This window comes from Mirounga leonina, unplaced genomic scaffold, assembly GCF_011800145.1.
Source record: "Mirounga leonina isolate KUSES-001 unplaced genomic scaffold, KU_Mleo_1.0 Mir_114, whole genome shotgun sequence".
Classification (NCBI taxonomy): Eukaryota; Metazoa; Chordata; class Mammalia; order Carnivora; family Phocidae; genus Mirounga; species Mirounga leonina.
Window position 1 is genome coordinate 31,699,274 of NW_023270265.1, and position 22,424 is coordinate 31,721,697.

Consider the following 22,424-nt stretch of genomic DNA (forward strand, 5'->3'; position numbering starts at 1 on the left):
TGGCTCCAGATAGGCGGAAAATTAGATTTTAATGTTTATTACTAATTTCCTCCTACACTTAATATCACAGACCCTTCTTTTTTAATGCATGCCTCTGTTTTAGTGGATGCTCTGAGCTGTAAATTGGATTTATTGCTGGTGACAGACATGCGTGCATGCACCTCCCCTTGTTACGCAGATGGCGTTGTGTCTGTGCAATGTTCTACTGGAGTGGTTGGTGAGCCTGGGGACAGATGTGGCTGTATCTGCATCATTGGGGGAACTTGTTAAAAATGCAGATATTCAGGTATCACTCCTTGGGATTCGGATTCAGGGTATGTTCAGGGAGTCCTGAAAAATCTCTATTTTTGTGAAGCTGCCAAAGTCACCACCATGTAGAGTCGGGTCAAGAACAGCTGCTTTATCGCTAGGATGGTCTACACTGGATTGTACAGAGTCTTTCCAACCATATCTATTTTGAGGGAAGGATCAGTTTCAGCCCTTCTAGCTCTTCTAGGTCCTCTGTGGAGCAGCCCCTACCACCTCAATTTCAGTTTATTTATCCAATAAACCACTCCTGTGAAATGCAAATCATCCCCATAGTGCTGTTGTTTGTTAATTTAGTGTGAATCAATCGGGTTAGGTGTTGTGTTCTCAAATATGTCAGTGTTATCCCTTGCTTGTCAGCTGAGTAACTTCCATTCTCATGCAGAGCCTCACCTCTTCTACCTTGAAAGAATGACACATTTTTAAGTTGCTTTCCCCCACTCCCTCTCAAATATAATCACCAAATTTACTCATGACCATGGGTCCTCACAGCAACAAAGATACAGAGTGTGAAGTAACTTGAAAGATTTGTACCAGCAATTAGGGCTTTGATCTATCCACTGTCAGCAGACCCTTCCAACCCAGGAACCTGCTAAAAGGTAGTAAAACAAAGCTCTGAGTTGAATATGTAGTCTGCTCCTGGGCTCACCTGAGTTTCAACTTCTTATTTCCAGCCTCGAGGTGGGGTTTTCCATTCCTATGCTTTATGACATCAAACCCAACATGAACCACTAATCTGTGGCAACCTACTTCTAGGTCTCCATCTCTATCAGATAAATTACCATCTCTTGCCTCTTGGGTTGAAAAGGTCTTGTAAAATGCATAGATACTTTGTTAAAAAGAGAAAGGATTATTGACTGTTGCCCAAACCTATTATTATTATTTTTAAAAGATTTTATTTATTTATTTGAGAGAGAGGCACAAGCAGGGGGAACGGCAGAGGGAGAGAGAAGCAGACTCCCCGCTGAGCAGGGAGCCCGACGCGGGGCCCAATCCCAGGACCCTGGGATCATGACCCGAGCCGAAGGCAGACACTTAACCGACTGAGCCATCCAGGCGCCCTGCCCAAACTTATTATTTAAAAAATCTTTCCATCTGCCCCTTCTTTCCTTTTCCACATTCATCATACTTTGTAATTTCAAGGATGCATTAATGAGAGTTGTCTCACTAGTCTGTGGGGACGATGAATAGCAGTTTATAATATAAATGGAGTATCAAAATAATGGCAGACTTGATTTCCCTGAATTTATCCCTCTCTCTTTCCTCTGCTCATAATTTCACCTTCAGGAGATACACCAATTAGGAATATTTAAGGATATATATCTAGATACACCAAACCACGTCAAACTATGCATCACTTTGTACAAAAACCACATACAGATCTGCCTCTGTTCAATGTAGCTCCTAAACATAGCATGCTTATTTTCTCTTTCTTTGGTGAACTCATATTCAACATTAGGGCTCATCTTTCTTGAGCCTTCTGCATGGAATATTCTTCATCTTCTTTATTTAGAATTAGCAAAGTTTCATGAAAATCATTTTCGTGCCTCAGGTCGAGCCAGTGTGGAGTGAATGAGGGTCCTAGCTCATCTCACATCCCCAGATGAACAGAATTTTGAAGGCATAATTGCAAAGTGAGGCACAGAGTCGTGTGAAGAATAGATGATAAATTTGAAATGGACCTCACCCTTGAGTAAATTCCAAGTTACTGGGGCAATGAGAAAACTACTGGCATTACAAGGGTATTTTCTTAACAGCTTAGGTTTTGTTTTTCCATAAGTACCTACAGAGATCAAATGCTCTGCATCAGATTTGATGTTTTCCTGTGAGTCTTACTGGAAAAACTCTCCCTAGGATGACATCACAGCTCTTAAAATGTGGAAGAGTATAGATAAATAAAAATAATATAAATAAACAAAAAATCAAAGGCCAGCGTAAAATTTGCATGGATGAGAGAGCATTCCAGGAAGATGTCGCAAAAGATGTGAAGAAGGTCTGGTTTGATAAGGTCAGGAGAGTGCAATCTAAGGTGTTGACCCTGAGCTCTGCCATGAAGTGAGGCTGCTCTCCGACGTGGGGAAACACTCCTGCCAGTGACCAGGGCAGGGAAATAAATGCTGATATGCAGACTTGCTGCAGTCTCCTTCAGGAATAGCCCTCCTTCTCGCTTGGTCTCTAGGTTCTCTTGTTCCAAGACGCAGAACTCTAATTTTTCTTCAATCTACTCATTTCCCACAATGTGTATATAAACAACTATAATACTTCCTGAAGGGATACCTGACATAAGAAAAACACCAAGATGCATTTTCCTTAGATGCTTGTTGGATACAGGAAGGCAAGGCTCCTCTCACCAGTTGTTTAGTAAGAAGCAGCATGTCATGGAGCAGGTTCACAATTGAATAAACTGAACCTAAAGGTTAACTGAGGGAATGGGATTTTGAATCTAACTCTAGTGGTTATAAATTGATTACACATATAATTATTTATAAAAGCCATAATTACTGAGCACCTGATATGTGCAAGTTCTCTGCCAGGTACAATGGTTACCATCATCATCATCAGACAAATACAGGTTTTAAAAATCCATGTGAGTTCAGAGAAGGGAGAGATGATAAAAAAGTAAAAGTAGTAAAAGTACTTTTTTCTAGTAAAGTCTCTAGAAAGACACCATGGAAATGCTGGCACTGAGTTGAGCCTTAAAATACAAAGAGGAGATGGAGAGAGGTGGCGAATGGGGGAGGAATATTCCGCTTGGGAACAGCATGAGCAAAGGTACACAGTCAAAACACCGGCATTTCTAGTCTAGGACCCAGCTTGATTGATTTCTACCCCTTTTTCCCACTCTCTGGGCTGTGTAACATCATGGCCTTTGTCCGCTAAACACGACGGATGCTTTCAGGTCCCAAAAGGCAAAAACAGCTACAGCTGGTCACAGTCCTCCCTCAGCTTCTCCTTAACAGCTTCTCATTCTCACCCTGTTCACATGTAATTTAAAATCCCTTTTTTCCACAAAGAGAATTTCAGAAACAACGTTGTTGAGTGGCTGAGCTCTCAAGAGGAACTGAAGAGAAAGGGAGAAGCACTGAAATCACTAAGAACAAAACAAGGACTGCGTTAGAAGTTGAGCTCAGTGTAGATACCAAAGCTAATGAATTCCCAGGTAGAACATGGGGCGAACAACCTAAATCCAGTCAGTCTCTAATGACATTCAGACCTAGAAGTGCTTACCTGCAAACAGGGAACTGAATTTGAAAAACAAAACAAGGCCAGTAAATTTCTGAAAGGAGACAGCTATTTTTCCTTGGAGACAAACCAAATTATGCACTGCCTCTCTTACTAGCAACATACTCTGGCTCAAACATTTTTAAAAGAAGGCTGATGAACATCTGCTGGGCAATTAATGGAATGCAGCAGTGTGCTGTAATGGTCCCTGGGAAGGTATTAGCAATCCTGCTTAGGAGACATGAAATGTTGCAAACCGCCGTTCTTTTTCCTTCTTCTTCTTCTTTTTTTTTTTTTTTTTAATTTTTATGTCCTCCTGCCTGCAGGGGGGATGAAAAGAAGGGAAAGGGAGTGAGGTAGAACTTCGGCATCAAATACTCTTCCTCACTGTTTCCTCTTTTCCCCACTTATCTTCATCCTTTTCTTCCTAGGCAGCCAAATAGGACTGTGCCAATTTTAACTTAATGAGAGAAAGTGTGGCAAGTGTCTCAATCCACTGATCTCCCACCCAGTGTGCCACGTTTTCTAAGTGTGAAAGAATTCACTCTAGCGTCTTGGTAGACACAATCTACTGCTCTGTTCAAATAGTTTACAACAATCAGATGGCCGGGGCCGACTCAGGGGCGCTCTAAGGGAAACAGATACCTCACATACTTCACTTCATCACCAGAGGTACCAAAAAGTGCCCATCTTTACATAAACCTTGTCTTTTGTAGTGACAGTCAGGCTGAGAGCGATGCTGCACCTGTGGGTAGGGCCAATTTTACCGCTTTTATGAGGAACATGGCAACACTCAACACAGACAAAGTTTCCAATTCCATTATTCTGTCAGCCCTTGATGTCCTCTCCCTTTACTCTTCAAACTGGAGCTGATTATTCACATATAAGTCTACATCTACTGCAGTCACTGAGCCAGTCATGATAGGAAGATCAATAATGCCAGTTGGTCAAGGTTTGGAATTATCCTGCCAAAAGGTCCTACTGTCCAATCTAACAGAGAAGAACCCTGAACAACCCACAATGGTTGGAAGTCAAAGACTTGTCTCACTTCCTCCCAACTGCTTAGTCTAACACTGGGGTTTTGCCTCAAACTACTTTTTAATTTTACTCTCTTGATAATCTTGCATCATACTGATCTGTGTTGTGGGGAGTCTTCAGATCTCAGCGGGTTTACATGAGCTCCCAGTGACATACCTTCCTTTTGGCCACCCCTTCTTCCCAGAGATCTGAGTCCTGTTCCCCAAGTTCCCAGCGATGGAATGAACCATGAACATTAATTGGAGAAGTTCCAGATATTCCCAACTTTGCCATCTGGAACTTACATTGGTGGTATTAACTGTTCATGGTTACCGGGAATGGACTTTCTTTCCCATGTGGAACGATGAATCCCACACGGATGCCTTTGCATGCCTTTGCTGTATCCGTTTCCCTGGCCAAGCCCTGGCTAAATCAGTTTCAGCTAATTACCACTTTTTTGATCCCTGTTTTTCTTAGCCTGATCCCAGCTCTACCAGTTGCCATTATAGGAAACTTCCTAAGTAACATTTGAAATTAGGTTTCAAATTCAGCAAGATATTCTGAACCATCTCTGGAGTGTGATATGAAAATCAGTTAAATAAAAATCAGGCATGTAGAATAACTGATGGAAGATAAGTATGGGAGTATGGGAGGAAGCAAAGGTGTGAAATGCAGGTGGCCTTCAGAGCTGGAGGAGTGGGGTTAGTTCTCTGCCTAATTTAACCTAGATGGTCCCCTTTCCAATAGAGGCCCCTGGTAAACAGTAAGGGAGTTTTTTTCTAATAAATCAAGCTACTCCACAGCAAAATTTATTGCCTGAAGATAGTGTTCATTTAGAAGCTGCACAACTGTAAAGCAAATTTTGCACTACAAGGGATGGGCTAAGTTGGCCACCTCCCTTCAAATCCAGAATTCAGTATGGAACATCAGGCTCAGCTGTTTTTAACCTCTAAACTGAAAGAGAACAAGTAGCTCTAGCTATTATAGGAAAGGATGATAAGGTTCAGTCTGCCACCTAAACAGGCTAGGCTGTCTAATTAATCAGTAAATCTATTTAAAACAATTTCAGGTTGTTACTTGCCACTCATGTGAAAATTTTGTCAGTGGCTTGGCTATCAGGATGACTACAACTGATATTTTTGTACTTTGTTTTCTGGTACAACGAGCCATGTGTAATTGCCACGTGTCACCACCAATCACCAAAAACCAAAGGTCAACCTTTTAGTGGAAACCACTAATCTAGATCATCAAATGCCCTGAGATAACTTGGCAGCTTTCTTTCATGCCTTAGGCTTAAAGGTTTTTCTCATAGGTCTTGCTTAATTGTTCTCTATACTCTCACATTTTCTCAATTTCTTCATGGCATTTTCATCAGCAATACAATTCAGAAAGTAGCATCTGTTAATTTGTTCCCTGCATGGCTTTCCCCAGGTGTGGAAGCTTCATGAGGGCACAGACTCTATCCTATGCTGAGGACATTGCTTGGCTCAGAGTAGGCAGGCACTCTAAATGCCTGTTCAATGGATGAATTAGGATGGCAGGCTGGAGAACATAAAACCAGCTCTCCTCAATCCTCCTTGCTCTTAAGAGTCATCTTCTTCAAGGGATACTCTGAATCAGTCACACCTCCATTTAAACATCTTGATGGCTTCCCAGAGCCCACCAAATTAAGTACAAACTGCAGCCTGGCATACTTCCATGCTCCTCTTCCATTTCCCATGCTCACAACAGTGACTTATATATATATATATATATATATATATATATTTTTTTTTTTTTAAGGCAGTGGGAGTTTTTCTAAACAAAGTATTTCATGAAACCTTAATAAACAAAGAAAACAATATATGATCTGAACAGAAAAGAGGCTAGCAGCCAAACTGCTTGGCCTTCCTCTAGACTTAGGTACACCTCTGGAATCTCCAGAAATCCAAAGAATGGAAGTGAGAACTGCTGCTCTTTGTTTCCACTTATTCAGCATCCCCAAAGCTCTGGAGACTTTCACACTCCTTCTTTGGGGTTTTGGTGCTTGGAATGGTCTCTTGAGGTTAATCCTTTCCATCTTTTCCCAAAGACCATCTTCTCCATGAAGCTTTCCTGTATCATTATGAATACACGCAGTTCCTTTCTGCTTTAAATTTCCTATACAACTTTGATTGTTAATAATAAAAAAAAGAAGGGAAAAATAGTTTACTATGTGCCAGGAACTACTCTAAGTGCATTGCCTGAATTAACTTCATCCTCACATAATCCCATGGACATCGGTGCTAGTGCCATTTCAAAGCTTCCAAGAAGTTAAGTCTCTTCTCAAGGTCTATATGGCAAGTAAGTGAAGGAGCTAAGACTGAAACCAACGATCTGGCTGCAAAATTGCAAAGTCTAAGTGCTTAAGTATATCACCTCTCTATATAAGCATGTATTCACTTTACTCATGAGATATCCCGCCATTGCCCACCTCATCACACCACCACACTGTTACCATCCAACTATGCCACACCACAATCAGATTATATGGTTTTTGAGACTAAAGACCATTTCCTGTTAGCCTTTGTATTCCATGCAGCACCAGCACTATACTCTGAAAAAATAAGTACTCAATATTGTTAATTTATTATTAATGTAACACAATAATATCTATTTCTATACGCTTGGAATTATCTGAGTTATCACTGAGATTTCTACATAGCCTTAGAAGGAGGTCCCCCCCCGCCCCCTGGCTTTTCCAGGTGAAGAGACAGAAGCTAAATGATAGTAAGATCATGCATGACCCACTCAGGGTTTATCTTGGTTATGGCCCTGTGCAATGCCTAAGTTCCAGTTATTTCTACTCATTATCCCAAAACTTAAAGAAAATTCTTTATAACATAAATAACTGAAAATAAGGTTTTGCAGAAAGATCGGAAAACAGTTATTTGATAAGGTTAACTTTATTTTTTTATTTTTTTTTTTTATTTTAAAGATTTTTTATTTATTTATCTGAGAGAGAGAATGGGAGACAGAGAGCATGAGAGGGGGAGGATCAGAGGGAGAAGGAGACTCCCCGCTGAGCAGGAAGCCCAATGCGGGACTCGATCCTGGGACTCCAGGATCATGACCTGAGCCGAAGGCAGTTGCTTAACCAACTGAGCCACCCAGGTGCCCCTGGGTTAACTTTATTTTTAAGACTTCCGGTAAGAAGGAGCATGGCATCATTTGAGGAGTATGTATTTAGGTGATTCCCTGACAGTTTTTGCCAGTGACTTAAGTAGGAAAGTCTTCTTATTCTGCTGTCTTACGGGTCCGCATTAGGGCAAAAAATGCCAAGTAAGGGAACCTCCAAAGACTGGTGCTCTTATTTCTCATTAGCAGTGCCATCATTTCATCTATGCCAAAAAAGCGGATTGGGATACCCCTTTGCTAGAGCCACCAGCCGGCAGCCACGGACCTGGAAACTGACCTGCTGTTAAGTGGGCTGCGTGGACAAGGATTTGGACCCCAGGCTTCAGCTCAAAGTGCACCGAGTTTTGGTTGAGCTTGTGGATCAGCAGTTCTGATATCTGAAAGGAGAAGTGTTACAGTGAGTGCCTCCAAAATTGCCATGCCAACAATGAACAAACGTGCTGAGAAGTATTTACTGTAGTTACCAAGGCGTCCTAATGTTATGCCTGTGAATTCTATAAATGAGTCTTGTATGATTTTGAGTTTTTATTCCAGAATACGTACACATAGTGATTTTTAAGCTTACATCCTAATTGCTACAAAATAGGACAAACTAATAGTAGATACAAACATTTCTGCTCTTAAAAAATTATCCTGTGTTATCCTAGAAAATTCACCCCCAGTTTTTTGAAAGAGCATTTGTTATACACAAAAACTTAAAAGAAGTAATTATGTACACTTTATACATTCTGGTGAGATTTGTATGCATTAATTTTACTTCTTGAGAGTAGTCCATCTTATTCCTCTCTGTGCTTCCTTCCTCTTCCCCTAACTCTATGCTGTGGCTTTCACAGAATAGATACTTCATGAATATTTATTGAACAGTAAATATAGTTCCACTAAAATAATAAATTATACAGTTGGAACAAACTGTAAGCACAATCTCAGTGATGCATTGGCTGATCCTTGTTTCCTGCTTATGGACATTAGCTAAAACACTTCCCAGGCTGACACCCATGTACTGGGCAGACCTATGGGATTCTGGGCCATGAAATACAGAACCCCAACAAAGGACAAAGAACCATGTTTGGGTAGTAACAGAATAAAGATAGGTTTGATAGAAAAGGTGAAACTGTTCTGTTCACTTGTTTAAAGTAGAAAATCCAGCTCAGTTGTCTTATCCTTCTGAACAATTTCTGAAAAGCTATCAGGGAAAATCACGCTCCTATTATTTTTATCTGAACTCCTTACTTTATTTTTAGTAGTCTAATCATCAATTTAATATTTTATTTAATAAGCTATTTAAGTCTAGTTAGATGCTTTCTTTTTTTAAAATTAATTAATTTTTTTATTTATTTGAGAGAGAGACAGCAAGAAGGGGACACAAGCAGGGGGAGTGGGAGAGGGAGAAGCAGGCTTCCCGTGGAGCACAGAGCCGGATGTGGGGCTCCATCCCAGGACCCTGGGATCATGACCTGAGCCAAAGGCAGGCGCTTAACAACTGAGCCACCCAGAGGCCCCTAGTTAGATGCTTTCTGACAACCATTTTTTATCCTTTTATAAAAATTGGTCCAGTTTCACTTAGTCTACTGAGTTGCCAAAATGACACCTCTGAATGATCTTTTTACCAATTAAGCAGAGCCTGATGGCTTTGTTTTGAAGCAGAGAGTCCCTGGCAGACCCCCCTATGAGTAATGGAACTGAACTGCCCTGCAGATGAACTTGTTTGCTCAACAACAGGAACTTGGGATGACTGTCAGTGACCTGCAGTTGAGCACCTGGGATCCAGTGCAAGCTCAGCATCTCAAATGCTTTCATTTGGCATACCATGCAGAAAAACAAGGTTGTGATACAATTATGTTGAAAACAACTTTCTCCTCTATATTAGGCTCTCTATTACTCTTTTTCCTGGGCACTGGGAATCTTCTGGAATGCTCCGGGTTTATAGGAACAGATTTCTAGCACAGACTGTGCAGAATGTTTTTCCTGTGTGATCTCTATAAAGTGTTGGAATTTTTGGTTCCTATTCTATCTTATAATTTACTTGGTAAGGTCTTTATGGGAATCTGACAGGACTTTTAGTAGAGGTCAATCAGCAAGGTTTTTGCTAATGAAACCCATAAATGTGTGTGTGTGTGTGTGTCTGTATACATACATACATCATATATGTGTGAAATATACACATTTACATACATATGCATATATATGTGTACATATCTATGTTTATATTTGCAGAGGGATATTTTAACTCAAATGGGAAAGACTTGTCAGAAGTAATTAATGAATTGCCCTGTTTTGCAGAGTCCATCATGTGGCCAAAAGGGAAAATGTATTCGCAAGAGAAAGACTTCTCTCTTTCAACCAGCTGAAGTGATATTTATTTCTTATTCCTGAGGATGTTTTTTCCTCAAGTGAGAGGTATAAATAACTAAACCAGAAGAAAGTGTTCATCAGAACAACATATTTCTAATTTATAATCTCCAGGAGAGTTCCTTGTGAAAACAATTAACTTCCTGGATTTGTTTTGGTTTATAACATTGCTTCACTGGATTTATCTGTATCATTTACAAAATTAAGCAGGCTACGCCAAAATAATCTGGTAGCACAAAGTATGTTTCACGTATTCAACTTGCATCAAAGGACATGTGGTAAAGAACATGTATCTATGGGAAAGAAATTATGCACAGAAACAAAACCAAATGAAATGTACATTGCATACAAGAGTAATCTCAATTAGAACCATGTAATTCTCTACTCAAATGAGTACGAAATTGTTGACAGATTTTCACAATTTTAAATGTTTTTCAAGCCATTTGCAGAATTGTTTATTCTGTATTTTTCTATCACATCATGACTTGTTATATATTTTATATAAAATATACATAAGTATATACACCATATATATAATATATATGCATTGAACCCTTTATATCGGCAAAGTTGCCTATTTCTCAATATTTTTCTAACATAGCATGTCTTAGGTATTAGTGCTGGTATCTCCATGGAAAGGACCATGGAGCTTACAGAACATACCTAAGTTTACCCAGTTAATATTTGAAGAGTTGACACCAGACTTCAGTTTTGTTTGACTCCTAATCCTGGGGCATTTTCATTAAAAACATTTTCCTTGAACCAGCTGACAAAAAGAGAGAGCAAGAGATATATGGGAAGAGGGCTGGCTGAGCAGGTTTAGGAAATTAAAAAAAAAAAAAAAAAATCCACTGCAGCATTTCATTAATTATGCTGCCACCTCTTATTCATCTGTGAGGCCCACTTGTAACACCAGGCCCAGGTCAGCTGCTCAGTACGAGCTGTGCCAACAGGCAACTGCCAACCCTCTCCCCTGGACCGCCACATTCTGCTCACCAGTCAATATAATTTGTACTGATCGGGAGAGACTTTGGCTATGAAAGGAGTGGAATAAACTGGAATCTGTAGGGCTGGTGGCTGCAGACTAAATGGGAAGGACAAAACCTTGCATGATAGAGACTAAGTGGAGTAATGTGTGACTGCTGGGACGCTGAACTTGTTGGAGCCAGTTCAATATATTTATTTTTCTTTCTCTGTCCAGTGAAAGTGTGTTGTCTTAGCAAACTGCACGTACCCTTTGTGCTGTTATCCCTCTCCTGCTGCTCTCCCACACAGTCCATTTTCTATTCTCTTCCTAAATAATCATGACCAAAGAAACAACACATTATTCTTGGTATCTGCCCATTGGTGGACTCGGCCTGGAATTCCAGGGCAACCCACACTTGCCTTCAAGTATCAGTTAAAAACACAGTGGGGACACAAGAAAAACACTTGGAAAGCTCCCATCAGCACGGCGTAGTGGGAGGGACCTGCTATAGGGGAAAACACCAATTCTCTTCTGTATCTTCTTCACAAAATATAAAATTTAAGTACAGCAGTCAGAACAGGCTAGGTTAGGCTGGGGTAACAGGGTTAAAGGCTCAGACGTTTCCAACAGTGAAGATATATTTCTGGCTCCCACTTCATACCCAATGCAGGTGGACAGTGATGCTTTGTTCATTATGGTCACACAGGCTGGTAGAACTGCCCCCCCCAAATGTTTCTGTCCACAGAACCACAGGAGGGGAAAAGGAGCCCTCAAGGGTCTACAACTGGTATTTGAATACTTCTGCTTACAAGGAAACAAATCAGTTCTGCTCCCAGCTCATTGGCCAGAATCAGTCGCATGGTTCTGCCCACAGAAGAAGCACACGGTACCAGCCTACTGTGTATCCAGAAGGAAGTGAGCTGGAAATAGTCAACAGCAGTGACGGTTGCCACACAAAGAATACATTTAATGCTGAAACAATCTTTAATGAAACCAATAGGAGAAAACACACTCTCAGATTATAAGAATGAAAAGTGTCAAATATTGAAACATGAAAGAAAGAGAATTTAAGAACAGAGCAGTTGGTAAATTTATGAAACATATAAGCCAAAGAAGTGGTACAAGGTAAAAACTATAGATGGCGCAATGGTCTTTGGCAGATTTATCAATGATAAAGCCGCACTGGGCCAAAATACTAACGTTTATCTCTGAAGTTGGCAGGAGGAATGCAAACCCTACTGAACATAAATAGCATTCTGGTGCCATGTTCAGAGATACTTGCCTGTAATGATCTTGGAGCTGACCCACCAGGTCACTCCTGATCCTGTTAAATTATTAAGGTCTTTTGAAATAGCAGTTGAAGAATCTTCCTTTTGGATTCAACACAGGAAGAGCTTTCCCAATTCATACAACATAATTTTTTGGATAAAATCATGGGGAGGGCAACAGAACCAAACACTAATTCTAGCTAACACTAGCTTACCCGATTCCCTTCTTTCTTAGCACAAAAGAATCATCTTGATTAAAGTGCCTGAGAAGTTTCCTGGGTGATATAATGAAGAAACACATTGGCTATACATATCTCCTTCCCGGTATTCCCCATCACCAGCTCTAAATTTGTCTCCCTTGGCCATATTCCTTCCAGTACAACTCTTACCTAATCACCTTTCAATTATAGTTTCCTGCTTTAATGATCTTCCTTGTGAACTCCAGGTACTTGTATAATCCAACTCCCCATGTTAAAAAATCCAGACAGGGTAGATTATGTGGGTAATAGTTTGAGATTATCAATTATAGTTCATAATGAATCTTTACTTCCTTAAAATGCTGCAAATAGATGGTTCCATTTTCAGAGGCTCCTTTCCTTTCTCTGGATTTTGTATTCTCCATCGGTCAAAGGTATATGGTAATAAAAACAGCCAAGGAGGAAATTCAGTGACGGTGGTTGACATTTTTTCCATAATCTTTTTGTTTCTTTTTAAATGTTTTCATGCCCTTTAAGGATTCTGCAGGACAACAGGTAGGCTCCCTATCTCTCCAGCACAGTGTCACAAAGACTCTCCATAGAACATGGTGGTCTTTCCTCCCTCCAGGAGAGCCAGATATACATCTGCTCCCCTCTGAGGACTCTGAGAGAAGCAAGGGAGTATAGGCCGGGGGAGGGGGGGCGCGGGGGGGGGCTGGCGTTGCTCCAGACCTGAGCAGTTGGGGCAGCAGGATGTGCTATCCCTGATGAGGCCAGTTAAGGGCAAGTGAGCCTTTTCTCACTCCCCAGAGATCTGAAATAAAGACTGGTGGAACCCTCCCAGACAGAGGTCACTTGATTAACCCTGTGCACGTTAGCCTGATAACAGGGTCAAGTACTTCTCACTGTGAGGAATTTTCAATTTATTTCACAGACAAGATAGCTTGATCTGAGCCAGCATGGCTGCTCCCCTGGGGAAGCTAAGGGAGAAGAGCCAAGAGCCCTTTGCTGGGGCCTCACTCTTGCAGTTTCCCGGGCCCGTCTAGCCAGGGTCCCACTTCTTCCCCTGCTGGGGGTTCTGTGTGGTACGCTTACAAGAAAGGAGCCAGAGCACCAAGAGAGGGATAAGGTCAGCCCTTCCCAAGTTCCATCTGGGATTTGGAGTGTAGACCTCGGGGAGGGCAGGGGCCGGGGCACGTGGTGGAGAGCATTTCCTTCTGTTGTTTGCTTCTGCTCTGCATTCCTTTAAAATTTCTGTGTAATTTATTACAAAGACAGTCAGCTGCTTTTGTCTGCCTGGTGTTACTTCTCTCTCCCCATTTTCCTTGAGGAACCATGTCCTTCCCCATTCTCTGTCCACTTGATGCTGGAGAGGCTTCCTGAGCCCCTGATCCAGGTGGCATGTAAAACACCTAAGTTGTTGGGACCAGCACACCGTCCCTCTGACTACAAGGATGAGGGAAGAGATGTCCACTTCGCCCAGGTGGGGCCAGTGAGAACTGTCCACCTGGAGCTCTCGCGGTGCTCTCGGGAGACAGACACTGCTTTTCCGATGGGGCTGACGGGCTGACTAAACAGAAGCCCGGGCCTCTGGTGGTCATCCTCGCCTTCCTGCCCGCTGGCTTCATTCTCAGGCAGATTTCCCCATGGGGTAACAAAGAAAAGAGATGGAGAAAGAGGGAGAGAGGGGGGTGTTTCGTGGCATTTTTGAGTGGCTCTGAATTCACTGAATGAATCCATGCTTGAACTGTAACCTTGGATCTCCCCATTAAATAAGCTCGTAGATTCACTGTTTTTGCTTAAACTGGTTTGAGTTGGCTCTCTCTCAGTTGCATCAGAAACTAAAAGAAAAAAAAAGGTACAAAAACTCAAGACAAAACAATGCATTTCTCACTCATTTCCTGGTGTAACAGCCTTGGGTACTTTCAGGCCCACGGAAGCAAAGTGGCATCCAATCCACGTCTGCAGCAGGGCGGAGTGGGGGCCACAGGCTTGAGTTCCTCGAAGAAACACAACTAGCATCTCATTGTCTCGAAGAGCTATGTCACCTCAAGCAAGTCACTCCTTCGTGTTGGGGCATCAATTCCCTCACTTTAAAAGGACTGAGTCAGCAAGAAGGGTCAAAGAACCCTCTTTCATTGAAAACTACAGGTTTCCAGTGGCAGCCCGTTTCACAATATCTTGACACGAGGCTCAGTTTTATATGTTGATTTCATTACTGCACGTTTTAAATCAGGGTAAGAATATTCGCCACGACAAAGACACGCATTTCTTATGTGCCTAGTTTGGCATTTGTTTGGTTAGAGTCCTAGATAAGGTGGATGCACTTGCAATTTCCTTAAACAGACGTACAATGCTAGCCTGGTAGCTTGTTTTCCTTCATGCTGCAAATCCACATGAAAACTCAGATGGGGCTCCCTCACTCCTGTGTAGTCAACTCATGCACATCCCTTCTGTTTCTTACTGTTCTCGTTCTCTTCTCGATTTTGTATAATTTCATACAGTCATCTTCTTCTTACTCCTGCCAGCCTCTTGCTTCCAATATGTGCCCTTGACTATACCAAATAGTCTCTTTCACAAGCTTAAACTTCCCTTTTGCGTTTCCATATATCCTCTTCCTATCTCGAGATTGCCACAAATGTATCCAGAATCTATGTACCACTTGCTGAGCATTTACTAGGAGCCAAGTACTTTGCATGTCATTTCTTGAATGTTCTCTTGCCCTATGAAATGGGTATTATAGATTGCCTCACTTTGGCTGACTTACATGACTTTCCTAGTCCTAACTTACTTTATCTATAAATGATACAATGGATATTAGAGCTAAAACTAGAAATTTGGTTTTTATTTCTCCATTCCTGTGTTCTTATTTAAGATTTTATTTATTTATTTGAGAGAGAGAGAGAGGGCACAAGTGGGAGGGGGGGCAAACGGAGAGAGAGAAGCAGATGCCCCACTGAATGTGGGGCCTGATGTGGGGCTCCATCCCAGGACACTGAGATCATGATCTGAGCTGAAGTCAGACCCTTAACTGAGTGAGCCACCCAGGTGCCCCACTCCTGTGTTCTTTCTAATGAAATGGCTGTTCTCCCTACAATGTGTGCCAAATGCTAAGTCACACAGCCTTCAAACCTGACTCAATGGCTCATCAGTGACACCCGGCGGCCTCAGAGACAGTTACTCAACTCTCAGAATGTTGAGTGGGGGGTAGTCAGATGAGAGAGAATGAAGGGAAACAAGAGCTCCAGAGAAAAGAGTCAAAACAAGATACATTCTTACACAAGCAAAAGAAACTTTACAGAACATACCCCTCTTCTTCCCACATTTCTCAAGAAAACATCTAAAAAATATGATACTTTTAGGGAAAAAAAAAAAATGGAAAGCATGAGAAACAGGGATGCCCAGATGATGTGATGCCTTGGAAATTGGCTGGCTCTAAGTGTGGACTCTCTTCCATACTTGAAAAGGTTATGATCTGGATTTCATGGAAGACTGATACGATTTTCAGAGGAAGAATGACTGCACATGCTCATACCTCAAGCCTTAGATACTCATCTACCTCCCCTGCAGGTTCTCAGCAGTGCTGGGATAAGAAGCCTTCCATTTCGTTCTCCCACAAAGTTGCAGGTGCAGATAATAATTTGTGGAAAATAATGGGAAGCTGAGTGCCAGGGCCGGGTGGAGTCAGATGCAAATCCAATGGACGACCTGCTGTGGGCTCTTCAATCGCAGTTCACTAGGAGATGGAGTTCAACAGGGCTTTTCAGGACAGGTTTGTTCTTCATTACTTGCACATGGAGAAAATTACAGAGGTGAGCCTTCTGCCAAGTGAGAAAGTGCAGTTGAAAGGAACGTGTGTACTAGGAGGTGGGCCATGCTGTAATTCGGGGTTGTTGTTAATAAGGCTGTCATAGGAGGTTCTCAAGCCATCTTCAAAGACGAGAGATCATGTGACTAGATTACAGACTCATTCTAAGCAAAGTGAAAAACTCCACGTACTGGAGGGGAAAAAGCCAATATTTATTCAGAGTCTGAGAAGAATCCTATTTTTAATCTTTCTGCCAGAAAGCACTGAGAAACCAAAATCATGCAGTTTCTGATGGGGTAACCAGACCAAGACTGATGATTTTAACTGAACGATGATGAAGAAAAAGGGAAAGGGGAAGGAAAATGGGAGGAAGAGAAAGAGAAAGTAGAACAATATAATAATCATTCTCACTACACAAGATTAAAGACTCCTTTGAAGTTAAAAGGAGGAGAGGGGGATAACAGAGATGGAAGGGGGCAGGACACACACACACACACACACACAGAATCTATTACTCCAGAAGGTGGTAGACATGAAGAAAAGATGGACCCCACACAGCCAGCAAAGGTGGTCTGGAGCCAGTATTACTTCATTTATTAGAAACACAAATCAGATCATCTTAGCATGGTGGTGATACAGAGGATTTATGGTATGTATAAAAGTCATACCTTTTAAAAACAGTATCATGCATCGCATATCATTTGATTCTAATGACATTCTTGTGATGAAAGTCAGAAAAGGAATAAATGGGTTCAACTTCCATGTATTATTCAGCCACATGCTTTTTCCCCACTTACTATCTTGGACAGTTTGCCCCATAGATTGATCTAATTCACCGTAAGCCCTCCGTTCTACAGCATGGAGGTACATTCTGAGGAGGTCAGCTAATACCTGCAATGCCCATGCTTGCGCGTGTTTGGCGGTGAAGCTGTAGTTAGGATCCGCAGATTATGGGTGAGAAACAGAAGACCACAAACAGCCAGCGCCCTCACCCTCAAGCTGGGATCCCTCAGAGCTGCCATGCTGGGGGGTCTGGTACCAGCGGGGGTGTGGCTCAGACTTCTGTGGAAGCTGAGTATCACCTGGGGGACTCACCTGCTCTAGGTCCTCAGCCGACCGTTTGTTTTCTCCAGTCGGATCCTGATAGGGCAAGACAAAGAGCTCAGCGGCGGTGGGTAAGCCAGGGAGCACCGCCACCAGGATGTGCTGGCCTGGGACCCCGGTGGCCTGAGGGAGAGACAGAAGCTCACGTAAGTTCTACAGGAGAAGGTGGTAAGGATGCATGGAGTACTCGCGGGCAGTAGGGCGGCAGGAAGACACGGTGGGTGGGGTGGGCAAGCAGGCAGGCAGGACGTGAGCCTCATGGAAAGGGACATGACACAGGGTAAGGCAGCTGGAGCCTGCGTCCATGGCACTTCCAGGGGCTAAGGCAGTGATTTCTCCCTGCGGGAGGTGGGTGCAGCATCTCTCTTTCTGCGGGACAGATGGCAGATGCAAGAAGGTTCAACAGTGGCTTAAGGCCATCTAGGTAGTGCATGGGGATGCTGAGCTTGGAACTTGGGTCTGACCATGAAGCCCTTCTTCAGCCTCCCTTCGCCTGATACTTAGCACTCAGTAGCCCGGGTCACAGCTAACGTACTGTTTTATGGCCCTCCCAGATTTTAAACTCAGAGATTATATCTGAATCATCCTCATTATGTATGAAAATGTTGATTGAATGATATCTGATTAAAGATTTCATTGTGAAATTCAATAGAAAAACCCCATTTGATGAGGTAAAGGTAACTGCTTTTATATCCCATTCTGTTACACAGTAAAAAGGAAGAAAACTGCAAATATATTGACCTCAAGTTGTACCTCTTGTAGGGTTTATTTGAGTCCGCTTGACAGTAGGTACCTCAGGGCTTAAGGAAGTAGTCAAGTGTAACTACTCATCTCAAAGACAGGGTGGGTTTCGAGGAACCAGGGGCGGGTCAGCTGCCTCCTGAGATGGGGTAAACAAGGAGCCTTGAAACTGTAAGGGATCGACCCCTCCACCCTATCACACCCTGTCCTGAGAGATGTGGAGCCAAACGGTTTATTCTGCGTTTAGCTGATTATGCTATGCGGCAGCCTGGAAATATTGATGAGCAGTAATTTCTAGCCTTCTGGACAGCTGGTGGAAAGGTAGAGGCCCAGGGGATGTGATCCCTAGACTATCAATGTGAAGAGAATGATGCCTGGAAGATTGGTCACTGCAGGGCTAATGCTTGGTTGATAAATCACCTGGGGGAATCGGGCAGCTACCTGGGAGGTCTATAGGGTCATAGATCCCTAGAACACTACAGGTGGAAGGGAGGGGGATGTGGACTCATTGAGGGGTGTAAGTCCTCACTCTTGGACAGCAGAGGAGAGAAACCCATAGTCACACCAGGGACAAACAGTTCCAAGGGCAGAAGGATCTATTCCAGCGAGGCCTGGGGGCTAGTTGATGCGCCCCCTGGTGGCCCTAATGTTTAGCCACACGGCAGTCGTGGACGCTGAGTCATGAAGACAAAGGTAAGGTGGCATTTATGCAGCAGAGGTGCATGAAGACCGCATTCTCCACCCCACTGTTCCATGTATCCCTGTTTTTCCACGGGTGAAAGCAAAGGATGGCCGTAGAATGGAGAGGTTAGGAAACCACAAGGGCAGTCTGACTCCAGAGCTTCACTTTTAACAGTGTGGCCGTGGCCAGAGCACCTTAAGTCTCTATGTTCAGTTTCCTCACCTGTAAAATGGGAATGATTATAGTAGCTACATGATACGCTACTTCTTTAAATGTGCTAAAAAATGCAAAGCACTGAGAAGAGTATGGGAGTACTGTAAGTGCTAAATCAATATCAACACAGATAACGGCCTGAGTATGGGGAAGGCCAGCCCTTTGCCAACAGGCTGGATGTGAGATCTGTTTTCTGAGCAGGCGGTACCTGAATGCCTTTATCCCATCAGCACTTTGTGTCACAAGGCATCATGTGCTGGGTCCCGGAGACAATGTATAAAACACCCTACACGGATTTTCCTGTTAGGCTAAGAAGATGCCCCGGGGAGAGGGAGCTCATCTCTGATTTTCTGGGTTTGTACAATAAATCCGAGCAGCTCCACGAGCAGATATTCCATTCCTCTGTTCACTCATGAAATTGTATGTTTGCAGGGGGTGATGTGCCTAAAAGAAAGTGTTTTCTCAAACTGTCGGTGATACTTACTCAGACAGGGATAAACCTCACCACCTTGCTGTTCTCCCAGAAACCACAGGGGGCCGTGTTTCACACGTACAAACCCAGACCCTGGACTCAGACCTTTTGCTTCAATTCACTACCTTCATCACTCACCAGCTGTGAGACCTAAGCAAGTTATTTAACCTCTCTGAACCTCAGTTGCTTTGCCTGCAATAATCCCTTCCTCTTGGGGCTGTGAGCAGCAGAGACATGCCTTTGAAAGAACAGGGACCGAGAGAGAGGACTGATCATCACGTGCTGAGTGCTCACGCCTGCGAGGCTGGAGCCCAGGGCTGCTCTCGTGAACTGCATTCTCGCCGTGCCCCTTCGGTATTGGGCACGGTGGCTGATTTTGCACTTGCCAGTGACCTGAGCACGAACCCTGCCGTATGAAGAGGACGGTCACAAATTTCCACGTGTTTCTCCTCTGAGTGGAAGAAGAGTTTCGTGAGGCTCAAGGACCGTGTGTTTGCTCCCAGTTTCATCACCCCACCCAGAGCACCTACGCTGTGCCTGCCCATGTGGGGATCAGCGGTGCAGACAGCAGGTGGCCAGCAGACCTCCCATGGGCTCCAGCTATTTCCTGGCCACTCCTGGCCCAAGGGTCCCTCCCCGTGCAGCTCCTGGAGGACAGAGAGAGAATGTGCTTCGGCGAGAGAAGGAACTGTCTGCACTCACTTCCACCAGGGATTTTTTGATGACTCGGCTGATGTCCCTCCTCCACTCAGGGATATCAGGGTTGTAGTCATCCAGGTTCGGAGAGAAGGACAGGCGAAGGGATCGGAATTCCTCTGGGGATACAACAGTAGGGGGATTACGCAAAGTCCAATAGGTTCCTCGAAAGTGTGTTACATATTGCATGCAAAGCCTTGACAAAGGGCCCTTTTCCTCCCCACTCGCCAAAGACAGCCTTCTAGAAGACAAATCTGCTATTCCATCTGAAATCTACTGTCTCTCCCAGCCCTCATTTTCTAAACCAGAGCCGTAGGTCTGGCCCATGCCTCGCTCTGCAGCCTCTGCCCACCGGTCCCGGTTCTATACTGAGCCCTCGAGGACACCAGAGCCCCGGAGTGCCCTGGATGCACCGCAGGCTTCTGACCCTGGGCCTCTGCACACACTGTCCCTCCCACAGAATGCGCATCCCTTCTCTCTGCCACACACACAGTGTTCAAGCTCTAGTTCGAGCACTTAGCGACGGCATACTCTCCCCCGCCATGGTTCAACACTCTCTCTCCATGGCACTACTGTGTCTTGCACACATTCCCATTATCATTATATGATTTTATAATTATTATTTGATTACATGATTATAATTATTACTAGAGTCATTCTGTTGCTATGTTTTGCTTGTATGGAAGTTTTACTTCATGGAATTTTAAACTCCTTAACTCAAAGAATTTGTTAATTGTCTTTGCAGCCTCTGAGTTCATCTTGGTCCTCCCGAAAGTAGGATGGGATTGCAAAAGCAAGGGTGTTAGGAGGAGAAGACAGGGAGGCTGAGGAGCAAGGGAGCACTGCAGCACTGAGATGCATATGTGACACCTGTGGAAGGGAGGGAGGCTTGGTGACCGCCCTGAAGCGTGGGGAAGGTCCGGCGGGACTGTCAGGGAGTCCTTGACTCATGGCAGTGATGGAGGAGTCCCCTGTGTGCCAGGGATGAGTCTGCCTTCATATGCCTGTCACATTCGGTCAGTGGCTGTGGTCAGCACCTGAGAGGCGTGGCCTTGGCCCAAGACAGTGATGGGTTTCAGAGCCCAGCCCTGGGGAACTCAGTCCCGGACAAGTCGGGTCATGTCACCACCCTAACACCTGCTAGTGGCTTTTAGAAAAAAAAAAAAAAAAAAATCAGCTTCTTCACCACGGCCTTCATCATCCCATAGAACCCCGGGCCGAATTTCCCTGCTGCCTACTCCATGCTCCTCTGTGCTCCAGGACCCCTCCGGGCTGCCATGCTCCTTCCCTCATGAGCACATTCCACTCTCCAGATATGGCACAGTCGGCTCCTTCTCATCACCCATCAGTCTCTCCCAGGAGAAACTCGGCCACTAGCAAACTGAGTTACCCTCCTTTCTGCTACCTCAGATACCCTTCATCATATGACCCTATTTGTCATCTTCGCACTCCTTGCCACTTAAATTCTTTTGTTTTTACTGTCTGTCTCCCACACTGAGACATAAGGTCAATGAGGACAGGAAGGTCGTGTTCCTGGCCCCGTGAGATGGTACCCAGCAAATGGTAGGTTTTCAATTACTAGCTAGTCATTTAATAAATTTGTTAAATAAATAAATACATAACACTGGAGGCTCTCTGTAATTTATGCATTTACTTATTCAACAAACATTTCTTTCTTGTTTAAAGCATGTCTTCATGTTTCAGTAGGGGCTCAGTGATATCCGTAATGCTGATTATACATTCAGGAGACATAAAAGCCCACTTGCACATTTCCTAACAATGCTAAAGACTTATCAGATGCAGGGTTTGAAGACTCTTAAATTACAGGGGGTGTATTATGGCAGTCAGCCTATTTCAAAGATGTATTTTTCACAGCTTGACTATTTTATGAGACACTGGTCACCTATGTGAACATCACTTCAGTTCTGATGTAGAATAATGAAATTCACCTTAATTAGTAACATGGTAAATGGGAGTACCCAAGGAATCAGCCACTGAGTCCTAACTTTTCACTTTAAAGATATAAATTGATGTCATTTTCACTTTCCCTGAACCCCTTACCCAACTGTAGAAGCTTCATCTACAAGGGAAGCTGTTTATCTTAATAAAAAGACACAAATAGAAAAATAATGTGGCTCTCTCTGTAATAACTTAGCAAGCTCAGTAGCGGGACACAGGAGTGTTATACTTAAGTTTACTCAACAAACAGGTGCACGTGGGAGCACT

General features: G+C 43.5%; 1 protein-coding gene across 1 annotated transcript in view; it reads right to left on the reverse strand.

Annotated features, from left to right (window-relative positions):
• The window catches only part of SORCS1 (sortilin related VPS10 domain containing receptor 1), a 321,747-nt gene that overhangs the window by 12,355 nt on the left and 286,968 nt on the right, over positions 1 to 22,424 (reverse strand). The window contains exons 22-24 of the mRNA XM_035028687.1: positions 20,205 to 20,317; positions 17,386 to 17,517; positions 7,979 to 8,078 (exon numbers count right to left, since the gene is read on the reverse strand). Of these exons, the coding sequence (XP_034884578.1) occupies positions 7,979 to 8,078; positions 17,386 to 17,517; positions 20,205 to 20,317 (345 nt within the window). The remainder of the gene's footprint in view (positions 1 to 7,978; positions 8,079 to 17,385; positions 17,518 to 20,204; positions 20,318 to 22,424) is intronic.